Raw genomic sequence first — 25,628 nt, forward strand, 5'->3', positions numbered from 1 at the left:
GTCTCAAATCGCAATATGCATAACTAGGCACCAAGGGGAACCTACATATGAAATTTGAGAAAGATCCCTTCAGTACTTTCTCAGAAATAGCGATAACAAACTTCAATTGTCAAAATCCAAGATGGCTCCCTGTCGGCCATGTTTTTTTCAGATTGGTCTCAAAACGCAATATGCATAACTAGGCACCAAGGGGAACCTACATATGAAATTTGAGAAAGATCCCTTCAGTACTTTCTGAGAAATAGCGATAACAAGAATTGTTTACGGACGGAGGGACGGACGGACGGAGGGACGAAGGGACGGACGGAGGGACGGACGGACCACGGACCACAGACGCAGGGCGATTTGAACAGCCCACCATCTGATGATGGTGGGCTAAAAACATACCTTTCATCATCATAATAGCGAAGATTTTTGTCCTGCTTTGATTGATTGCACTTCACTCAGTCTTAAAAAATTGAACACATTTTTTTTTAAATCAGCCCTCAATTAATTACACAAATTACCTGTAATTGTTCTCCTCTATCAAATTAATCATTAAAAGTTTGCAAAAAAAATAAAAAAAATAGTATGCAGTTTTAAGTTGAGGGACTGATTTTTTTTTTTTTTACTTACTGGCTTTGAATAGCTTCAATATTATACTGAGCAGGAATAGGTATTTTCGGGAATTAACGCCTTTAAGGACTGCTTATAGCATATATTCACACACAGTTATCCTCATGCCCTCACACACCATACTTTTGACAGCTTCTATACCACTACTGTACATACGATTAAGTCTTGAAAATAACAAAGACACAAAGATGGCCAGTACTGGAAGATATTTAATAAATAAATCACCTAAAATCTAGATAAATTATCAACAAAGGCATAGATGTAGTGAGGAGTATTTACAAACAAAATGGTGAGCATGACTAGTGTGTCTGGCTTGAGTGTAAAACATCAGGAATCTGATTTCCTACAAATTCAAACCTTCAGGCTGAATACACTACAGACAAAGTTTGCGTAAAAATCTAGCCTCAATTACCTCCCTTTGTCAGGAGTGACCAAGACAAAAGAAAAGGGGTCATTTTTTCAAAAAGGGACTTTTTCACACTATATGAAGTGAAAATATTATTGACGTTGGAAACAAAATCTTTACTAATATTTCTTCTGACATATAAGTGGAAAATATTACCTGTGTGTATTTTCACAAATTTGTACATTTAAAAAAAAATATGAATAATAGCACTCCCAAAATATACATTTATCATAATATAATGGAGATTATTAATGATATGTTGATCTACAAGTAATAATAATGAGAGATTATACGTTTTCATCTTATACCATACAAAACTAAGATCACTATTATTGGTACTTTGGCTTAAAATATTTTGACTTCACAATGCCCACAAAACCAAACTGATCCCTAATAATAAAGTTGCAATGACATGACAATGATTAGTAATGATCAATTAATCACAACAATAGGCTGTTGTATACCAATACCAAAAGTTATAGATACTTTACACTATTATATATACCACCCGTCAAAAGTTTCTCTTTTTACCTTTTAAATTTTAAATCAAACGCATCCAAAAGAATTGCATCCCACTGTCGTCGGTGTAGCAAATATTAACTATTTTCACAGTATCACATTTCTTCTTTATGTACATTTTGTATTAGAAATTTTGTAGTAAGCAGCAGGATTCCTTGTAAACATATATAGTTCCATTGAAATTTTATAATTTATTTTACTATGAATTGAGAAAGAATGAAATTAAACCTATCAAATTCTATTTCTGAATGTAAAATTTAATCTGATCCAAGAATATTAAAATCATATTATATATGTATACTGGTATATCACAGAATATCATACATCCTTGGAAAATATTTTCAGACAAATTAACATCACCAATCATAGAATACAAAAACATGAAAGATATGCACAAGAATCTTTACAAATCACAACATCAAAATTGTGTACAAACATTTTATACAAGTACAAAGAATTTTTGAAATGATAAAAACAAAATTCAATAAGATTGTAAGTTTCTATACATATAATTTCCTTAATGTGGAAATAGTTGCACTAGTTTCAGAACATTAAGATCTCTCATAGCAAGATTTTTAAGGGGAATAATAATTACTTATTTAGTTACAAAGAAATAATCCATAGATTTATGTAATGAAATTATATTGATTTAGTTCCAAGATCTAACAAATAACTTTCAGACTGAAAACTTTGTCTTCAAAACATTTCCTGAAAATCTGTGGAAATATGAATTACATGTACATATATGTATACATTTAAGACAAAACAAAATCTCAATTTACAGTAAGAAAAAAAATCACAAAAACATTGAGTTTAACGTATACATTTGTATATTATACATGTAGATACCTTTTCAGGTACCTAAAACAATGATGCATATATCGAATTAAATGTAATAAATAAATTAACGATCCATAAAAAAGATGATCAGCCATACAGGAACCCCATAGAGAAACACAGGTACACATTCATCTCAAGATCTGATTTCACACACCAAAATTAACAAATGTGATGTATTTAGAAGATTCACAACATTAAAAACCCATTGAATAGTTGATACTGTATTACATACATATTATCATTTCATATATATTTTCAAATTTATCATAATAACTAATAGTGTTTTAAAAAATAAAATCCATTCGTTAGAAAAGCAACCATGTTCACAATGAATGGGTACTAGAGTGTACAATTTTATTTGACCAATAACTGGGTTTTGTTCATCTATGTAATATTATCAAGACTACATAATATGTTCAGAAATTTTACTTTTAAAGTATAACGTGTTAAAAAATTCTAAATCTTTCTACAGGATAGAACCCTGATTCACAGGGCTTGACATAGATTCCCATAACCTCATGATCTGTACATTGTATACATATTGTCAAAGACTGCTGAGATTGGAATTTTTGTGACAAGTCCCTGTGCTATGATAAAGAATATGTATACCCTTGTTGGTCAGTAATACAGTAGATGTGATATCAACTCACAGGAAAAAACTTATGGAAAATGTTCATGTCACTTAAATTTACTTTCAAGATGCTTATTGAAAACAGAAAGTGAAATTCCATTTGTTGTGATAATTCTTGTAATAATCATGAAGTTAAAATATTTTGTTCATAAACCAAAATATGTTTGTGTGATAAGACAACTGCACAAAAGTTGTCTTGACTGAGTTACACATGAAAAGTCTTACTGAATTATCCCACTCACAAACAACTTTATAGTATTTTACTTTGCTTCATTACATATCTAAATACCATATCTATCAACACAGGTATAAAATGGCATGCTTATGAAAAATAAAGATATGTATTGAATCATAAAAGTTATCACCAAGCTATATAGGCTAAACATATCTACCAACTTGCAGGGGTATAATTTTACCTCCTATATCGGTAGGTAATTATAAGTCCTAAATTTACCTAATTGCAGAAGCAAAAACTTACCCTACATGTGGGCTAATAATTGGACTAGTAAATCAAAATGGATGTTATAAAAATCTAACTAGCATCAGGTTTTTTTGTAATAAATGCATTTTTCGTTTGGTATGAACTCTTAGATAATACCAACAATCAATATAAATGTATTTTGCTGTTCAAACCAACAAACTTGTCATGACAATCTGGGCTAGCAATCAACTAGTGTAGAATTGGCCATTGCCCCGTAGTGACTGGGGCCGAGTCCCTTCAGGGTACCGAAGTCTGGCAGAGAATGGCGTACATCAGACGAACTGCCTCTTGACTTGTTTGATCGTGCAGAACGATTAGATTTGGCAGAGTGAGTATCAGATGTTGATGAACTATTGTTCCACTCACGATCTTTAGTGTCTATCCCAGAATCCTCAGACATGGGTGAACCATTATGTCTATAATTAGCAGCCCAACCAAGACCTTTTGCTTGAGCCGCGGCTAAATATCGTTTACGGCGATTCATTTTGTAGATTCTTATCCTCTCTTCCTCTTCTTCTTCGTTATCTAAAATCTGATCCCAGCGTAAACTCTCAGTAGTGCGTTTACTGACTGTCGTACTGCTGGCACTTTTGAGCATAGGCTTGTTAGTTCTTTGCCCTTTGGCTCCACTCTGAGGTACTCGGTTGGCCACTTTGGCCGAAGTTTTCTGCGGCTTGGCCGACTTATGCGATGTATTTGTAGGATCACTCGGAGAAGGAGTTGGTTGGGGTGATTTCACTATCTGAGGTAATGTATTAGCACCGTCTGTAACCTCACTAATATCATCCCTTGTTAAATCTTCTCCATCTCCTCTCAAGCTTCCTTCATCCGGCACACTCTCCCCGCTCTCCTGGATAGCCTTGGTATCAGGGGAAGACCTCTTGGAATCTCCTGCAACACAAAAAGAATATGAATATATATAAGGAAAACGTGGCTTGCTGAGTGTTTTGCAGCTTTAAAAGAATCTTACCCGAGGGTTGAGATTCCCTTTTCTCTTACCCTGGACAGGGATATCCGCAGTTTTACCGGGGTAAGATTTTCTTATCTCACCCTAGGGAAAAGACAAGCTACACGCGCTCTTTGAAAGTGCTTTTGTTCTCGATAGGTTGACATCACTATGACCTGCCACGGAACGTTTGAATGTTAATTATATAGATATCAGTATTGTTCACAAAAGACATTCAAATAAGTATTAGTTATCAGAGCTAACTGAGTGTTTGGTGTTCTTTTTGACAAGCTTATCGGAAATATATTTTGTATGAAATCAACATCATAAGGTGTAAAGCGTCTGCTGCAGCCTTATCACAACTGTCATCTGCCGTCCACATGTTGTTGTTTACATACGTTTGGATTTGATTCACACCTCGATTGGAAAACAGGGTAAGAGAAAAATAATCATTCACCCCTTTTTGGGGTGAGATAGAGGGATCTCAACCCTCGGAGGGAGATTGTTAAGTTCCTAAACACTCGGCAAGCCTCGTGTTTGGGAATTTAACAATCCCCCCTCGGGTTGAGATCCCCTATCTCACCCCAAAAGGGGTGAAAGATTGTATTAATCTATGCTTAGGAATACATTGCCTAAAGTACCTCTTCTCACTGAGGTAGAAGGACATTAAATGATTACAACATGGAGCAAACAAATGTCAAATGTGACCAAAAAGTGATGAACAGTCAAACAAGCCTGAACTATTAAAACACCCTAGAATGTGTCAAGGAACAAGTTGAAATTTAGCTTAAATAAATAAAAATATTCTTTGTTAAATGTGATTAAAACATACACATTTTCTTAAAAAGTGGCCAAGTACAATGTACAACCTTTGACTGATCACCAACAAAATTCTACCAGGTATAGAACATAACATTATGGTGTGGATGTGAACTAAATCTGTCCAGAGGCTCAAGAGAGGCTCTGTACAGATACGCTGCATGGTTGCACATATGCAGAAAACAACACATGCATACACAAAAACAAATGAGGGGCATTACTATTAAACTAGAAATATCTTAAACAAGAATATTTTTTATTACTATAAAGCAATTCAAATGTTCCCTACTGAGCCCCCACGAAAAATACTAACAGTGACCTTGACCCAAAACCCTGAAACTCAAACTTGTCCGAGATATTATATAATTATGGTCCTTTATCAATGTGTGAAGTTTGATCAAAATCCCCCAAGGAATGAAGCTGCTGCAGCACTGCCAAACTTTGGCATTATGAACATACGTACATGTTCTACAAGACAGACAGATAGGATCGAAACCTATATAGTCCCCCAGGTTTCACAGGTAGGGGACTATCACTGGAGCAGTTACAATACAGAAGAGCATATCCGTACTGCATGTAACAAATTACGTTGTTATTGAAAATGACTTGGCTTTGCCTGTTTTAATGGTTTTTAAAATTCAAGGTCAAATTGGCAATATTTGCTGAAATTAAAAAGCCAATAATCAAATTCAAGGTCAAATTGGCAATGTCTGCTGGAATCGAAAAGTCATTGATCATATATTAACACCAAGAGTACTAGTGACATTAAAGAAGTGTTTGCAATGCTACATCACAGATTTCCGAATAATGAAATTGATCAACAATGCACTGGTATATTAACATGTCCACAAACAAACCAAACACAGACTTACATTAGCATCACCATGTGACGAGCATATTGGTAATTACACACATGACTTAATTTACCTCTACATCCAGGTGACAATTTATTTTTAAACCAGTTTATTGAATTCATATTCTTCAAATTGCTCTGCATTGGAAACTTCATCATCATTCAAATCATAGGTTCAGAGGCACAAATTCCCAACTAAGATTGAGAATGTTTAATGCCAAGTCCCCGGTGTACATACGTATGTGATTACAACAGTTAAAACTGCCAAAGCATTATCATGTTCATGGTTACAACAAGTTTTGTGTAATATCAGAATTATTAAACAAGTTGGCCAATTTATTTTTGAAACAAAATAATATTTTTTCATAAGAATCAGTTACAATATAAAGCCAACAAATTTTAATATCTACAGGATGTGACCTGAAAAATTAAGAATAGAATTTGATAGGATATTAGACAACAGGAGAGGAAAACGCAACGACCAGACCAGGATTCAAAACTGGGACCTCTGGCCTCTTGACAGATACTCTAACCATTTGAGCTTCTTCCCACTGGCACTCATGACAGCCAGTCCAGTTCTGCTACATAATAAATGTAACGGATGTTAATTTCATGGCTTTCTTAAGGAATTTCAAAGTGAAAAGTTTAACTTCACTAAATAGCATGATCCCGTTCATTGTTTGATAAACAAGATGCCCAATGGGCCTGTATCCCTCAGTGTTATTCATTGTTTTAATGATTTTAGGTCTTTCAGTTCATCATAAGTTACTGATGTGTTTTAGCAACTTTGACTCCTGTAACATTGAGTGTGGGTTAGGCTTATTTCTTTTTACAAACTGTATGTAGCACTTCATCCAAGGAAGCTATTAATTAAACATCATGATTCAGTTAAAGGTCTTACAATGATAGGCCTTTTAATCAGAACTTGTGTAAGTGTTTCGCCAAATTGATACCTGGGTGAAGGTCATTTTTTTTCACAAATTTTGCTGATCTTTGATCATCTTGGGAAACATCTAGTCAAATGTCTTATTGATTCTTAAAGGCTCTTGGTTATTGAGGAGAAGTCAATAAAATCTAAGATATATTCTCACAAAAACATCATTTGATTAAATTGGTATAAATAATGAAAAAAAGAAATATTGTATCAAATCTATTTTACCTTGAATGTTGCCCTAAATATTTTGAAATTGGGAAGGTAATTATTATCAGTAAGACAATAATGATTTTATGGAAAACAAACATCAATCCCTTTGATTACGATTAGAAGTGTGAAAACAAAACAATACTTGTAAGGTATTTTTTCAGTCAATTTATTTAGCTTGAGAGTCATTTCCCTAAAAACTGGACATGTATTTTTCACATGAATATCATAGACCCTATGACATTAAACAAATTTAACCCCTGTGACCTTGAATATGAGTCAAGGTCATTATATGCTTTCCCTGGCCCAACATCCCAGGAATACTCCAGCAAGATATCTTTATCCAAGGACTTTTGGTTACTGAGAATAATAAAGATAGATACATTTGTACCTGGTATGGAAAAATCTATATATTTTATTGATGTGGCAATTTAAACAAGGTACGTATGGGTGTACAGTGTTCAGTAGCGTATCAGCCATAAGACTCAGTGAATTGACACAGTTGACAACTTGATTTGTAAGGATTTTAAACATTTGAAATGTATAGCTATTGATCTGCTCTATCTTGACGATTTCAACATTCCAGAGGGGATTTTGTCTGATTTTTCCTGACAGAGTTTAGTAATACCATTATTATATACACTGTACATCGTTGCTGAAAGGTTTATCCAGAGGGAGCTGAGCGAAAGACAAATTTAAATTCTAACCAAACCTTATATCCCCAAATATTTTCCAAGTATATATCCAACATCAAAATTTGAATTAATCATAATCTATTTCTTTAATGTAAAGTTAAATCCAGACAAAAAGATTCCCAAAATCTTGTATTTTTTTCGTGAGGACACAAAATTAAGTAATCTTTGTTCCCATAATCCTTCTTATATTACACTTTTGCTGCACAAAAAAAATTTTTTTCGACAAGGTGACCACTTCCAAAATCGGCCAAGAAAAACTGTAAGTATGGAAGCGTTGATCATGGTTTCTACCTCTACAGGGACCAACAGTCTGTATAATATGTTCCATAGCACTGTCTCTATATACATTTATTGACTTATATTAAACACTGGTGTCCCTGGGGGTTTAACAAATATTTTCGCATGATGATTATATATCTTATTTATGGGTATAAAAATGGCCTATGACCTAAAGACAATTTTTCAGATAAGGACGAACTTTGTCCCTTCATAAATATATGATGTAACACACTTCTTATCTGATAACAGTCTCAAAATCCAAGAGTAGAATTTCATTTCTTTAGACACAAATCCATTTAACCCATTCACTTGAATTAGTGACATGTAAATTTTTAAACCCTTTCAGCTGGGACCTGCTAGAGTCCACTGTACAAATTCTGATTGTACTTGGACCTGGAAACTACTCTCAGTTTTGACAGGTTTTTTAATTTCATTATTATTTTTTCTGCCATTACTTACAAAACAGTTGTCACTACAAAGTTCACATTTTCAAAATGTTTATTTGAAATTGAACTAAAATTCTGTGTTGTTATAATAAAAAGAAAAGTTGACATTTGAATTTGAATTTTTAGGCAAGTTACATATACTGGTTTAACACCTGTATCATGACTAACCTCCTATAATTTGCTAGATTTGCCTCACTAACTAGTCAGTAATATATTAATTAATACCTTGGTAAAAATGGTTAATTATGTACCAGGGGCCCAGGTGAACCGAGTACAAATTATCACATTATTATCAGTGATAAAACTACTCAAATGTATTCAGGTACATTCAAAGTTAATTTATTTTAATGTTCATACCTAATGGTAATTAGACCTATCTCTAAAGCTGATCAAACTACTTACCAATACATATCTTTCTTACCCATGATAGCAACACAATAAAAATCTCAGGTATATTTTATGTATACAAGTATATAAATTACTGATATCTTTGCTATATATTGTAAAGAAGTTATAAAAATTTCTAAACAAAATTGTTGAAGACCAATCTATTAAGACTAATGACTAGTCTACACTTTGTTCAGGAATAGTTAACATTTCTTAAGTAAAAAAAATTACTTGTAAATTTAAAAACCCATATCGCGACCCTATAATGATAACAGATTGAGTTTGACCTTGAATGGATGGCAACAACCTTTGAATCAAAAGCCAGTACATATTTTTAAACATGTATATGAGAAATTATTATTATTTTTTTACTCCACATACACTTATAAAAAAGATCAACAAGAATATAAACTTATTGCAAAAATCTTTACATATAACATTTAAGTCATAGTATCTATATAGGACATCTATGTGAAAAATATGTATATTCAATTTTGAGGGAAACCACTCTTAAGGAGAATACACGTACTAGTAAATGAATTTAAAAAATACTTTATATTGTTTTGTTTCCACTTTACCGACATAATAATTACCTTAGATTTTCGACATAAAAATACACATTTCGTGCGTAATATTCAAGATTTCATACATTTCTTATTCCACATTATACAGTTATATAAATTAGAACAGACAATATTTTTGTGAGCATAAAGCGCATGACCGGGCCTATTCCTTATTTCTGATGAATATGTAAAAATAACTTTTTTTTTCTGTTCACATTGATAGTGGATGCACATGTCCTAACCAAAGCTTTATTTCAAATTCTAGTTATGAATATTCATGGGCTAAAATAATATCTAATCTTTATAATTTCTGTCTGTATGATATTTTTGTCAAGAAATAAAACGATAACAAGAGTTTTCTGAAGTAGATGGATATGATGACAACTTGAATGTCACTACTGATCAAAATTCAGATACAAGTACAGATGTACATGGAAATGATTTTCTAAAAAAGGCAAAACACTTAGGTAACTTAAATTGTATATATATAGCTCCAGTGTACTTGAAATTACAAAGCAGTCAAGACATTTTAAAGTATTTACAAATATTCTATTACGCCAGGTAAAATACCAATGGTACAATTTTACAAATTATCTTATAAACAATGGCATCACCATTCACAACTCATATCCACACCTTTTTTTCAAAACTAGAAATCTAAATATGCTCTTAATATCTTAATTGAAAAAAAATCATACAAGTTGTAACTGACATCAAAGAGTTTCTGTGAGCCAGATTATTGATACAATATAATCACCACACCAGACCTTTACAAATATCGTACAATAGACGTTTAAATCGGAGATAAGTACTGCTTACTGCCAGAAGTTGTGTAAATACGCGGTTTGGAAGTAGTTTCAGTATTGGCCTTTTTAAAACTGATATAATTCAAGAGACATCTATGAAATTTTCAGGGGCTAAGAATTTATATCTTAAAACCAGAATTTATCTTTTTAAGAATTTGGATTTTGAAAAAAAGTAAAGTTCTCAATTATGAGTGTCCAGTGTACTTTAAAATTGTAATACATGTTGTCTGACTAAACAACAATATATGTGGTGATTTTAAACAAAATAATTTCAATAGCTCTGTCAAAATGAATAGAGCCATTTTAAATTGTACAAATGTACTAATCGTGAAATCATTGATGTTCAACTGCATATATGTAACATACACATGAATATATATATATATAGCCTAATAATTGTAAATGTAAGCTAGCTAATTACTGCAATGATTGATTAATACTGTAAGCTCCGAGTCTGACACTAACAGTATCCCTATTTAGCTAAAAGTAAACCATCATAATCCCCTTAAATTTCTTTAAAATATCATTACCTTGAAATTCATTAATAAAGAATTACATCATTTCAATGGCAACAGCATCATTAAAATACAATTTTTCAAATGATGTTTAAATGGCTCCAAAAAATGGTCTTGTCTTAAACAGTAAATGTAAATGCTATAGTCCTTCTATGTTGGAGATGAACTTCTCTTGTACAGAAGTCGAGAGGACAATTTCCGCGTAACACACTGCTAGGTTTTTCTGTATCTTCTGAACGGTCTGGTTTATATTCAATAACAACATGCTGTATTTGACACAGGGACTTGACATGAATTCCCAACCCAGTTAGTACATAAGTATATAAGTATATGGACTGTGGGTTGGGAATTTATTGTGTCTAGTCCCTGCGATATTTGGTGCAAAGTAACAATAGTGAAAAGTATGTCAGGCAACAAGAAGGGAGGTAATTCTGTGATATATTTTAAAGAGGCTTGCCCGCAGAGAGATCAGAAAAATTGGCTAATAGAAAAAGATTTTTTACACATGACAGATTGTTGGAATTGTTGAGTTTTTCATTTTATTTTCCTTATAAAACGCTGAAAAGTGATATTAAAACCTCATTTTTAAATATTATTTATTTAATCGCAACCCGCAATAAGTCTTATTTGATTGACACATCAAAAAAACAAGCACGTGCACAGTGCCGCACAGTGATAACTTCAAAGGCAGCGGCGATTTACAAAGAAGATTTGCCGTTATATTCCATACATTTCCCTCTCAGGTTGAGTTTTAAAACGTCTTTTAAATACATATTCTGTAATTGTTTTCAAGAAATAAAGTCGGAAAGCCTCTAATTTTGTCACATAGAAACGTGTACTGAAGTTTATTTAGTGATCGGAGATGTGCTGTTTACCGGTCTGTCTGCGGGTAAGCCTCTTTAAGAATTTTGAAATAATCCTTCAAAATCGTCATTTTGTTACAATTTCTGTGCAAGGAATAAATCAATCTAGAACTCTCTGTCTGAAACAAAACCAAATTACTGACCACCATGAATAAATAATGTACCTTGTTTTGTTGGGTTTTTTTTCAAAAATGAAACTCAAATATAAGTGAAATTTACAAAATTGCTAGTTCAAAAATGTAGATTACCAGTTACACCAAATGTATATACCATAATACTTATAAGTCACAAGTTTAATACCAGCCTTTGTCTTAATCTACCCTCACATCTATGGGTGACTCGCTGCCTCTTTCACACCCCTATGTAAGTGGTGCCCATTGATAAAGCTGAGAGGATCCAAGGAGGGACAACGAGATATCAACAATTCACTCACAAATATCTATTTACATACAAACCTTTGAAACAAACACACATTTAGACATTTTGATTTTTCAATATCCTGCGTTTCAAAATTAACTTAAATTCATTTTCTTCAATTTATCTTTATCATGATCATAGAATTCGAAGATTTTCCTTCCTAATTAAGGCAACCTCTAAAATCTTCAAATCTTTTAAGAAGAAACTTATTTCTCAATTAAAATCTATTGAATTTTTGATCAAATGCACCTGTCTTGCCATATTCCAATATTTGTTTCAGCTGCATTCTATTTTTCTAATTTGCTTTCTAAAGTTTTATATTATAGTATCTCTCTGGAGAATATCCAGTAGAAGAATTGAATAGCTGTACTGATGCATTTTTTTCACTGTAATTATCATTTACTCTTATTAATTAATAATCAATCAAATGATAATTAATAATTATAAAGTAATGCATGTATTAGTTAAAGGTGATATGAGTTTCAAATTTTCTCTCTCTCATTTCAGCCATTCATTCAATATCCTTTCAGTATGATTAAACTTCTATCATTAAGATTATAAAGAAAGTAAAATTAAATCATTAAAAACTTCAACCCATCATTAACCAGTACATATTGATTTTATTAACATTCTTATATAAATCAAGATTTTATTTCTTTTATTTTTAGATATTATAACTATACCAGAAGTTCAACCCCTTGTGGCACCCCCTAGTTATAACCCACCACCCGTGGCCCTTAAGAACTAGTGTAGTGTATTATAGTCTATCCGCTGATAGTGTACAATTTGGCCACCAACTCAACATATAGCCTACCCAACACTTATCTACCTGACAAATTGGTATAAAGAAGTGACTTTTGCAAATCATAAACTCATTGTTTGAGGATGAATGCTCTGATTGGTATGAAGTATATCTTTGTAGGAGGAGTGCTCATGACAGGCTGTCTACCAGTAAATTATAACTCTGAACATTTATTAATAATGGGAGCACTACGAGATAACTCCATGGATAACTATTATATTAACAGTTAGATAAAATTACTATACAATATATACTTCAGGTACTAATCGGCATAATTTGAAATAAATATACAGGGTACTGCAGGGAAACGAAGCAGCAAATCCACAGGGGCATGATCAAATCGCATTAAATCCACAGGGGCTTGATCAAATTGCATCAAATCCACAGGGGCTTGATCAGATTGCATCAAATCCACAGGGGCTTGATCAGATTGCATCAAATCCACAGGGGCTTGATCAGATTGCATCAAATCCAAAAGGGCTTGATCAGATTGCATCAAATCCAAAGGGGCTTGATCAGATGAAAAAACTGATTTCAACTAAAGTGAAATATATATTTACCCAGCAAAAAAATTATACCTAGTAGGAATTATTACTGCAAGCAAACAAAATTATACTTAATTTTTAGTGTTATAAATATAATTAGCCCTGGGTTTTCAAAAGATAAATATGCACAGTCTTACAAAAGTTTCTAACTCAAAATAGCATAACTTTTGAGCTACAACTCTCTTACTCAGAGAAATCTGTTTTCCTCTCCTACATCCTGTTACTGTGGTCCTCTCCATCGCTATTTTTAGTCAGTACCTTTTTTAAGATTTCATATTTTTGTCCCCTTTTAGGGATAATAAAGTAAGAGAATACACCATGACTAATTTAAGGAATCCCTCTAGATGCCCTAAAAGTAATTTAAGAAGTCCTCAGTTATAAACGTAGAGTTAAGGAGTTATATATGTGATCATATCTTTAACGAATAAGATCACACTTTATAGTTACTAACTAAAGACAGTTTATCAATAAAAACTGTATTGTGTTATACAATATTGGTTCATATTGTTTTAACTACAATGTTATGTCTAAGTCATCAATTAGCCTAACAAATCACTATAGTTTTAATTGTGATCACAAGTAATTAGAAATCTTAAATGTTCAGTAAGTTTGAAATGAAATGCATCACTTAAATGATTACAGGCTGCAGTCAAACTGTAATGACACAGATGTAATAAACAACCTTCCAGATCACACCAAATACACTCCATACTGCTTCAATACCAGTAACATTTCCTTGTCTGAATTTGTCCCTATATATGTACCAACACCTGCACTGCTTAATTACCAACAATATACATGTATATAGATATATAATTATATACATGTACATGTATATCTAAGTCAAAGGAGGAGCCATAATTCACTCTCTACATCGTCACCTCATCATCATGCTCAATTCTGATTTGCCATATGTTCCAACTTCGGTATACTGTAAACCGTGTTGATTTTGCGAACATACCTTTTCAGACATATTCATGAATACATTATTTTGTGACCACAGGAGTAGAAATGACTTTAAATTTACTAGTTATGAGCTATTAAAGTCAAGGACTTGGTAGGACTAGTACTGCTATATTAGAAACCAACATCTAGATCGCTATCTGAAGGTGATATTTTGGTACAAATAATCGAGAAGGATTTAATTCACGATTGATTCTCTTTGCGTATTAACACAAAAATGAATCTTACGTGAGATATAAGTGATTTACAATACCTTAAATCACTGTGTAGACCAAATGATAATTATTGATGATGTCATCTGTTTTAATCTCAAGACATCCACTGTCACTCCTAACCTCATCATGTGAGCTGTACAATGGCTAAAGAATGTCAATTTCACTGGCATTATGAGTTGTGCTTAGACTCTTCTTTTATGTAAATAACATGCAGTTAAGTCCACGACCAACTCTTGTGAATATTTCATATGAAATAAAAAGTATTCAGACACACAACAAGTCCAAACGATTTCTCATTTACGACCACATTCACAAACCAGAAGTATAAAATTATGGAAAATTTAATATTAGTCTGACAACTCCCCACCCCTGTACTGGTATATAATTCATTTCTATACCTACATCTACTGGAATGAAACCCTACATTCATGTGCTAATTCACAAATCCCTCCTCAATCAGGTACAACCAGATTTTTATTTGGTACTTAAAAAGTTCTATAGAATTTAGAATATGAAGAAAGTGCCGAGTTTCAGCCAACAGCATACTAATTAATGACCACATGGACATTTTCTGAATGTATATATTGAATTATATACCAGGCCTGTCTTAATATCGGATATGTTAATATTCACTTGGAATGTAAACTGAATGGTTTATATTTAAATATATGTATATGTATAAGATGCTTTGTATACCATTTCGTCACCTTATAAACTTTCCATTTTATTTCTGTGATATATTCCATCACAAGCTTGATTAAATTCATACTAGACTAGTGTTGTATTATAGAAATATTAGTATATAAAGCTCTTGTATCTCAAATTTTGAAGGATTTCGTAATAACGTCCTGTTTTTTTCATGCAGTATATACTTTTTAGTACCATCTGTTGACAGAAAATCTGAATTAATGCAGGCGCTGATATAGGAGAGATCTTTGAAATTAACTACTGTACATTCGACTGATCTGCAGACCCCAAAAATATATTGCAGTTTGATATTCAGAATCCTCTTGCAGAGAAAAGGCATTTTAAACTTCTTTTCCAGTTCCTTTGGTGCCATTGTGCTGGAAATTGGTAAGAATGTTAAGATACATTTTTTTAGGCAAGCCAACAAAATGTTTTATTTGTTTGGATTGGACTACCTGTATATATATCTTTCAGTTACACATTCTGGTTTCAAAAGTTTTAGAATTTGCTGTACAAGCTAAATTATCTTATAATGATTATACTTAATTACTTACAAGTTCTTTTTCAAAAACATACAATAACTATAAATATGAAATTTCAAAAATAATGAAGTTTTTGTTCACAAAACAATAAAGAGATATAAAAAATCTGACTTTATACCACAATTGCATGTTGATAGACCATATTGACATTAAAGAAAACTCCCTACAGCTCAACAAGTCAGCTTGATATCCCAGATGAAATATACCACAAGTATAATTCTAGACAGATTCTAGTCTGTATGGTGATGTGTACACCTGTTTCAGATCAAAACCACCAGCCTGCCCAAACAAATGCCCTCTGTTATATAAATCCATTCAGATATACATCGGATCAACTACATCTGATATTATATCTATCTAGGGCCCCAATATACCTTAAAGACAAGTTGAATTATTCATAGCATTTGACTTTTACTGTGTAAAATGTTTTCCAATTTCTTACACAGTATTTTTTGGTATCAGAAATGATTGATTTTTGTCCTGCTAAAGAAAACAAATCTATAACATCTTAATCTTCAGTGTACACAAACAACTGGTCCATTCATCTAGCTCTGTTTGCTTTAAAGTTGCACAATATAAGATATCAAACAATCTAAATGGCTGTGAAATCTTGGGTGTACCCACTGATATAAAGGGAAACTGTAACAGAATTAGCTTACACAATATTCTAATATCATAACATCTTAAGCAAAAGTGAGCGAGAACTATGCCTCGCTGACCTTTTGAGGACAGACACCACCTGGAGAATTCAATTTCAAGTTCTTTAATTAAATTTCCTACTTAAAAAGAAACCAGCTAGAAGGCAAATTTTTCAGATATTCGATTGATACAATGACATCATATCTGCATAGAGAAAAAATACCTATAGTTAAATAGCAAGAAGATGCTTAAATAAGTTAATAAAATGAATTTAATATACTGTAGGAATTGGAAGAGAAGATAATTAACTGTGGGAAGACTGGCCCTTTGACTCCTAAAATATTACGATAGAGCTTCCTCGAAGGAGAATTGAAGACATGTACATTGTTAGGAGTCGGAGCTTAATCTCTATTCAAATGAAAAAGAAAATAGATATTGTGGAGCAATATTAACACCTCCACTTGCAACCTTACAAAACTTTGAAATCTTAATTTGATTGGTTTTGCTAAGAGGTGTATTCATGACTTTTCAGACAAGTAAGGTTTGACAAAGGATGGTTACTAGATGGCCTGGTTCAAATTTCATTTGAAGTGAAGTTTGAAGTTGTATTCCAAACAATTATTATTTACAATGCTCCCTCTATTAAGACATTCTACACAATTGGTACATGTATGTCCGTAGCCTTTTTCTGTTATCGACAATTAAAATGTATTGCTCACTCAAGACATTACAATGTATACGACCTTTACACACCTGTTTTTTGTATTTATATATCAACATATGTTGAAATTCTTTCAACTTTGACCCTTTGACTGTATGACCATGGAATTTCATACAAGAAGTATGACAATTAAAATGACAAAAGGCTGAGGATCGATCATCATCAATTTGGGAAAGGAAAACTGCACTAGCAATGCCTGGATAATCCTTCAAACTCCAAACAGCTACAAGTACACATTCACTGCCTGAACTATCAGTCTGAGATTCTTTAATGATTTGTTCTGATTAAACCATGTAAAGTCGTAAATTTCATAAAGGTTTGAAACAAATTTTCATACTTATAACCTGCATGTAACAACCAGATACGATTCATGAACATGTATCAGTTGTATAACGTAAAACTACATGAAAGACTGACGGCCACCTGTGTTAACAATATACATGTATGACTACATATGAATACACACTCATTCAAATTAACAATGAATATGTTCCTAGTTGTTGTGAAAGACAATACCAAAACCGACAATAGACCTAAAAATTGTATATTCTATGAGGTTAATGGTCAAATTGAACTGTACATGTGAACACCATCTCCACCATCAGACATACTTGTAGTTCAACTTCTAAATTAGTGAGTTAATAAAAGAGGAAAATTATGGTTCAGAACTTTTTTTAAATATCTTGAGATTTTTTGTTTGTTTTTAAATTGCATGTTTCTTTGTCAAATTATTTATGCAATTATCTGAAGATATATACGTAATATAAAATATTGGAAATATTAGAAAAGATTTGTTTTTTCATGAAGCTAACAAAACTCTACATAATCTAGGACTTATGTTTGTCGGCCATATTGAGTAACATAGACTTGTCATTAAAATGTTAAAATATAACAATGATCTGGGTCACACACAATGGCCATTTTTAAATGAAGAATACAATGCAAATTCATTGTAAAAACCTATAGCTATCCAATCAAGTAAATCACTAAAATTTTCATTTTCTGAAATATTGAAAAAAAGACTCAATGACAGCAAACAAATAACAAGCTTGATTAACTTTAAAGAATGACCATTATCAAACAATGCTCCTCCATAGAAAGCAGAGGTGTTATACTATAACTTTATTTTTCTTCTTTCACATCCTTTTTTCTATTATAGTTTCATTTCCATTTTAAGTATTCTTTTTTTTTACCAAAACACTTCTTTAATTAAAGAAGTGTTCTGGTACTCAGAAAGTATACACCAATTATTGCAAATTTGAAAATCAAACAGTGACCTTCCAATGTTCCAATTTGCACCTCTTTCACAATTTGTACTTTTCATGATAATATAAATAAGGTATTTTAAATACCTATGACAAGAAACAATTAATCAGCTTCAAGAAGAATTATGATAATAAATCATGAGATTAATATATGAATGTATATATATCATGTATGCACAATATATGTAAATTAAAGTCATTGCTCCGCTTTTATACAGAACCAACTGACTGTGCAGCTCTAAGTAAGCCAAAGTTTTAACATTTACATAATAAAACATAAGAATGATAACATAAGCTATATTTCATGGCCATTTATTCACAATGTGTACAAAAATATCTTTTACGTATTTTTTTTCCTTTCTTTTTTTTTGAACAGTGACTTGTTCCATTGACATGATAGTGAATTAAGTAATACAGACAGGGTTTTAGGTAGTTGTGAAAAATTAAGCTAAAGTGAAACTTTTTTTTAAATTTTTTACAGGTTCCGACAGATAACAAGAGGAGCCAAGATCTAGAAAGCTCAGTCAGTAAGAGCGCTGGCTACATAAATAACCCGGCCATGTTAGTTTGTGTTTCTGAGGAAGCTGAAAAATGGGCCACTCTGTGCTGTCATGGTTGTGTCCTTGAACAAGAAACTTTACTCTAATTGATTCTGGATGGCATATGTACAATGACCCGTATCAGCCGACAAATTACAACTACGTAATTGAAGCAGCCGACAAATTACAACTACGTAATTGAAGCAGCCGACAAATTACAACTACGTAATTGAAGTGGCTGTACGTACACATTATAACTTAACAGAGAAAACAACCCTTAAAGGGTTACTGAGAGATCCACCCACACACCTTGGATCTTTATCTAAATTAAGTTGTGTTATATATAGTCTATTATACTCTATCAAATGACCTATTGACCCTTTTTCACATCCAAATTAGAAGTTATAATTAAGAATTACTCAATACAGTTATACTGACAACAATACAAATTCTTAATTACTCAACTGATATGACAACAATACAAATTCAAGTTGAAAACAATACTCAAAGCAATTTTGATTAACCTTCCAATTGTCCCAGATACGACCTTTGAATGTTAACTTTTACTGGTCAATGTGTAAGAAAAGGCATATCATAGTAGCCTCTGGTTAAATACATGTACATTGTATAATTTAATTACACAGGTTAAAAAACCTCCTCATCGACCTCGGAAAAGGGCTATACAAATGAAAGAATTGAAAACAGATAATTTAAGAAAATTATATACATACATACAGTAAACCTTTGGTTTTTGAACAATTTTTTTTGTTTTTAATTTTAGATTTACTGAACTGTAAAAAACCGGATCTTTATTCATGATAAATGTTCATCCTCGATACTCCAGGGATTACAGACCTGTACATTCACATACCATTCGAAGAGAGACTGTATGAGATCATAACCCCTGGAGTATCGAGGATGGCTAAAGCTTATTGATGTCAGGTAAGTTTGGGATTGGTTTTCAATAAAAAACAGTGTTTAACTTTCCAAATTAGCAATAAACATGTTACATAATCAAGTAAATTCTTGTTAATGTAAACAAAGAGAAATTGAATCTATTACCATCAACTGAATGTCGACATATAAGGTCAAGTTATATTATTCAGAAACAAGTTTAAAATTGGTTGTTTACATTCTATAAGGAATTCTAAGAAAGCAAAATAATAATATATTTTACATTGTAGTACTTTTTTTTAAATTTTAATCTATCTATTTGACCTAAAACTGGTCCAATAAATCCTATTGCATATCAACATCTGATTTATCAACACAACTGTACTCATTACACATTTAATCTTGGATTATATACATTTACTTCAAAAACAAAAATGAAAAAAATCTGTCACCGTCTCCCAGATGACAAGCAAAGCAAGAAAAAGAAACATGAAAATGTTTATTGGGTATCATTTCTTCATAGTTTTCAAGAAGAAAAACACTGTTTAAGCTAACAAAACTACATCTTAAATCAAACCATGTGTGAAAAAAAAATTGTAGACGTCTTATAACCTGATTAAGTTGTAATACCATGCTTATATATAATACCCTGGACCACATCATTTCAAGTAGGTTTTCACCCTTTAAGATATACTGACATGTATTATTTTACGATATTAAGTGCACCTGTTGATTGTAATCTTGTTGGCCAGAACTGACCACGTATTGTGGCTGGATTACATCGAGCGGTCACCTCCAGTGCTTCTTAACAATAGATAATGGCACATGACCAATCCGAAGCTTATGGTAATTGTAAAACAGAGGTTAAATCAGCACGCCTGACCTACACTACATTTGACCTTTTGTAGACTGTACAATACACCTTTACCCAAACATGAGTGGAGAACACTTCTGATCAATAAATATTTACTCAAAAGTTTTAAGAGGATTTATTCTGAAGTTATATACTAAAGTGGTACGGGCACTATATCCTGATTTTCTGATTCATCTTTTTTTCATTGCCGATATATATTATATATATCAATGTTTAATTAAAATATGAAAATGATGGTGTTTTTTATTAATTACTCACTGTCACATGGCAAATAAATTTTGTCAGATTTGATAATTTGTATACAGCGGTAGTAATCTAATTATGAAATGCTGATTAAGGCAATTTTACAATATTTACCCAGGTATATGTTCCTAGTTCATCCTTGAAAAAATTGAGTAAAATTGTCAATAACAACCTTTTTTTCTCAGACACTTAATGTACATGACCTGGTAATGTAATTATACCTTGTGGCAGCTAGGTTCACACTTAACTATATATATTAGTGAAAAAGTCTAAATATGATAGTTCCTGTTTTTATAAAGAATTTGTTGGGGTTGAAAGATGACCTTAATGTGTTTACATATAGATTTTATTAATCATCCTGTGCCAGGCAAGTAAACTTTACAAAGACAAGTTTTTGATTTCTCCATGGTTAGCAGGAAGCTTAAGACTATACATGTCTATTATCAGTTATGATAGTCATGTTGGTCAATCATACACTTTTTCAGTACAATCTGCTGATTACATCTATTTCAAACTTCTATAATGGCATGAGGACACTTTAGTTTAATTTGTATACATGTGTCTTGATAAATCCTCGCAATGTTTAGCTAGAGTCACAAGAACTTTAAGTGTCAAGGAGACACCAGCAGAAAGAAAGAGACAGGATCCCGGAAAGAACAAACAAAACAAGAGGCCCATGGGCCTTAACGGTCACCTGATTTTTGAAATATTTCAGTAAATTTGAATGAAAGAATGAATTTAAAAACAAATAAAACAAATGATAGTCAAAATTGTGATTTCCCCATAACTATAGTAAAGTTTATCCCCTCCCATGGGGCAAACGCGAGACCCCAGGGCTAGGAAATTCACAATTATGGTAAAGCACCTTAAGACCCTTCTATCTGTGAAGAGTATTTAATTCTACCTTAAATGGGCTGTAAGAAGAAGATTTTTAAAATTTCTGTTAATTTGACCCTTTTTGGCCCCTCCCATCAGCCCCTGGGGGTCAGTCAGGGCCAACATGTACATACCATCAAACTGTCATCCCAAGCTGATAATGTTAACGAAGTTAGAATGAATTCCAATAAAAATTCAACAAATAATAGTCAAAAATGTGATTTCCCTATATAAACTATAGTAAAGTTTACCCCCTCCCCAGGGGCAAACGTGAGACCCCAGGGTCATGAAATTCACAATTTTGGTAAAGCACCTTAAGACCCTTCCATCTATGTAGAGTATTTGATTCTACCATATCTGAGAGTAGAGAAGAAGATTTTTGGAATTTTTGTCAATTTGACCCTTTTTGGCCCCGCCCACCAGCCCCTGGGGGTCAACTAGGGCCAACATGTACATACCATCAAACTGTCATCTCATGCTGATAATTTGAACCAAGTTAGAATGAATTCCAATACAAATCCAACAAATAATAGTCAAAAATGTGATTTCCCTATATAAACTATAGTAAAGTTTACCCCCTCCCAAGGGGCAAACGTGAGACCCCAGGGTCATGAAATTCACAATTTTGGTAAAGCACCTTAAGATCTTTCCATCTATGTAGAGTATTTGATTCTACCATATCTGAGAGTAGAGAAGAAGATTTTTGAAATTTTAGTCAATTTGACCCTTTTTGGCCCCGCCCACCAGCCCCTGGGGGTCTACTAGGGCCAATAGGTCTCAGGTGACCTAATAAAGATCTCAAGTGTCATCAATTGCCAGTGAATAGATCAATTTTGGTATCTTCTCTTTAGCAGAATCTGAAAACAGAATAAAATCACCAAAACTTCAGGGGACCTTGCATTTAAGTGGACTCTCAATACCAACATAGAGAGGGAGTAAAAACAGTCTTCAATACCAGAATATTGGTTCTCCAATGTCTCCTAAATGGAGACAATTGGCAAAATCAGCCCGATTCAATTGCCAGAATCTTACAACATATTGTAGTATAAGATAGAGTAGACATTGTCTTTCCCTCCTCCTGTAACCATGATTGAGCACATTTCTGACGCCTTGTTTCTAAATCATCAATAGCACCCTTTTTGCTATTAATTACATTATAAGACTTCTGTATATATCTTAATTGATTTAAAAAATTTTAAATGTTAAGAACCAATTACCTCAAGAATATGCAAACAAAGGCAAAAAGTACAAGCCATAATATAATAGGGCCAATCCTTACCCTTACATAGCCTTTGTATCCAATATTTGAACAGTATATCTGTGTATATTTGTTACTTGGAGTGGTCACCGTTTTCTTCGTACACATTTTAAACATAAATCTACACTTGACACCATCTCGTCTTTCAAGAGTTTGTCAAACAGTTTCTCCATTACAGCCTTATCATATACATGAACAACAGCCCACCAGAGGGTTTGTTTGGGTGGAGATGGGAATGTACAATTCAAACAAAGGAAAATCACTTACTGAAGGGATTCTAAAAATGTCAGTACCTGGCAACTGCCCCACTTGGGTTTCGAACTCACAACCCAGAGGTGGAGGGCTAGTGATAAAGTGTCGGGACACCCTAACCACTCGGCCACCGCGGCCCCACAAGGAAACAGTAGAGATAAGGTTTTAAATCTTTCCATCAGGGATCACACCCAGGAACTTTTCCTTATTTGTATGAAAGTAAACCTGGCTGTACTAAAGAGAAAAGTGATTAAGGAATAGTGAGGATTTTCCTAAAAAAAAGTGCATTATTTAATGTAAACTTATATAATTAAGGGAATGTACAGGAAATCAATTTCTTATTATTTTCCTGTCAATTTCTTTATCAGAACTTATCCCACACTTCCATAAAGTATAGCTTTTTATATCATTTTATTATTATATGTTTCTTTTTTTCCCCATGATGACCAAAACTCAACATTGTTACTGTTGGGAATTAAACTAACAATTTGTGTGTGTGTTACTGTTAGAAAAACAAACGTGATCTTGGAGCCAGATGAACTAATAAAACTATTGTTATACATGTAGAATTATTCAGGAATGCTTCATTGAAAATATGTTTATTCACATGATGTACGGTTTTAAAAAAGAGTCACAGAATTTTATTTGAAAAAAAAACAACAGAAGAGTACATCCAACAGTCAATCTAGTTAGAATATTAAGACTTCATGAAAAAATCACCCAGGGAAAGCAGTGACGATGACCTCACACTCACCAGGCACCTATTGACGAAAATCACTTGAAAGTAGGTTGTAAATCAATATATATCAACTCATGTGACAGAGAAGTAAATTACAGATAGTCAGGGCCCTTCTAATAAGGGAAAACAGAATTACATACGTTTGTATTGTAGTTATATTAATATAGCAGCAGTATACATAATGAGCATGTGATAATGAATGAATGTTTTAAGTTGATACATGTATCTCGAGCTTTATACTTAAATCATATTGATCATGAGATAATCAAATGTATAAATCATAAAAGCTTCTCTGTATTATGGTATACAAGCATCTTCTGCTTCAAATCACACTTAATGGTAATAACTCACTATTAAATGATGATATGTATTGATCTCCACATGTATATTAAACATATACTATATACTACGCAATAGGGGTGTGTGTAAACTGACGAAGGAGGCACATTTATTTAGAAACAGATTATAACACACTGTCAGATTGTGCATTGGCTTTTTAAATAGATGTATGTTAAACGAAAGATATGGATTAAATACTTATATCATTATATGGGAACAGCTCAATATTGTTAATTTTGTTTGATCTGGATTAGTCTGAAGAAGATATTGAAGCATTCTTTTACATGCATGTGCTATCATTGTAAAGACTTAAGTACTTTTATCTTCAACCAGAGCAATTAGTTGTATCGCTTTAAAGACTGATGAGTCAATAAGTAACAATGATCAGTAATTTTAATAGGAATTAAAGACACTCAGAGTGCTGCAACTTGATTTACCAGTGTAAAATATAACGACAGGTAATTACAGAATTTGTCTCAATTCAGAGTAACTTTGAATTATAGGGCCTTTAATGTAGGCATGCAAATCTTCACAGTATATAATATTGTACGTACATTGAATCTCTCGTGTGTGGTAATGTGCATTGTAAGCCGTATGTCCACTGCATTTAACTATTAGCAATTAAATACTTACCAGCTGTATTATCCAAAACGCCAACTCCTTCAATTCCAAACATATGATTGTCGCCATCAACATTTTGTTCGCCATCCTTTTGGTCTGCCTTCAGATTTTTCTTACTATTTTTCTTTTTCTTTTTAGAGTTTGCGGTAGCCGGGCTCGCGTTTTTCTTCTGCATCTTTTCATTCAACACAGACACCTTCTTCTGTGTTGATTTTGACACTGCCTTAATATCCATACTTAAGCCTTGTAAAACGCATATAACCTAACTTCAGCAGCATGGTATTAGCTGAAGATTCCATATCATTCCATAACAATCATTTCACACCATGCTAGCCTGCTGGTTGTTGACATTGCCAAACAACTGCTGACATGTAAACTAGTGGTCCGCGTTA

General features: G+C 32.7%; 1 protein-coding gene across 1 annotated transcript; it reads right to left on the reverse strand.

The window, feature by feature from the left end:
• Window positions 1–806: 806 nt before the first annotated feature.
• Window positions 807–25,625, reverse strand: LOC117332785. The gene is made up of 2 exons (XM_033891817.1): window positions 25,249–25,625; window positions 807–4,383 (listed from the first exon to the last, which is right to left on the reverse strand). Exons 1-2 carry the CDS (start codon window positions 25,469–25,471, stop codon window positions 3,671–3,673), a joined length of 936 nt encoding a protein of 311 aa, XP_033747708.1. The 5' UTR covers window positions 25,472–25,625; the 3' UTR covers window positions 807–3,670.
• Between the last annotated feature and the right edge of the window lie 3 nt (window positions 25,626–25,628).

Source organism: Pecten maximus, chromosome 8 (genome assembly GCF_902652985.1).
Source record: "Pecten maximus chromosome 8, xPecMax1.1, whole genome shotgun sequence".
In the NCBI taxonomy this organism is placed as follows: Eukaryota; Metazoa; Mollusca; class Bivalvia; order Pectinida; family Pectinidae; genus Pecten; species Pecten maximus.

Bases quoted from the DNA above. Each gene is read 5' to 3' on its own strand.
- LOC117332785 (XM_033891817.1), bottom strand. From the start codon at position 25,471: ATGGATATTAAGGCAGTGTCAAAATCAACACAGAAGAAGGTGTCTGTG. The intron at 4,384-25,248 runs GTAAGTATTTAA...TTTGTGTTGCAG, and splicing joins CGTTTTGGATAATACAGCTG to GAGATTCCAAGAGGTCTTCC.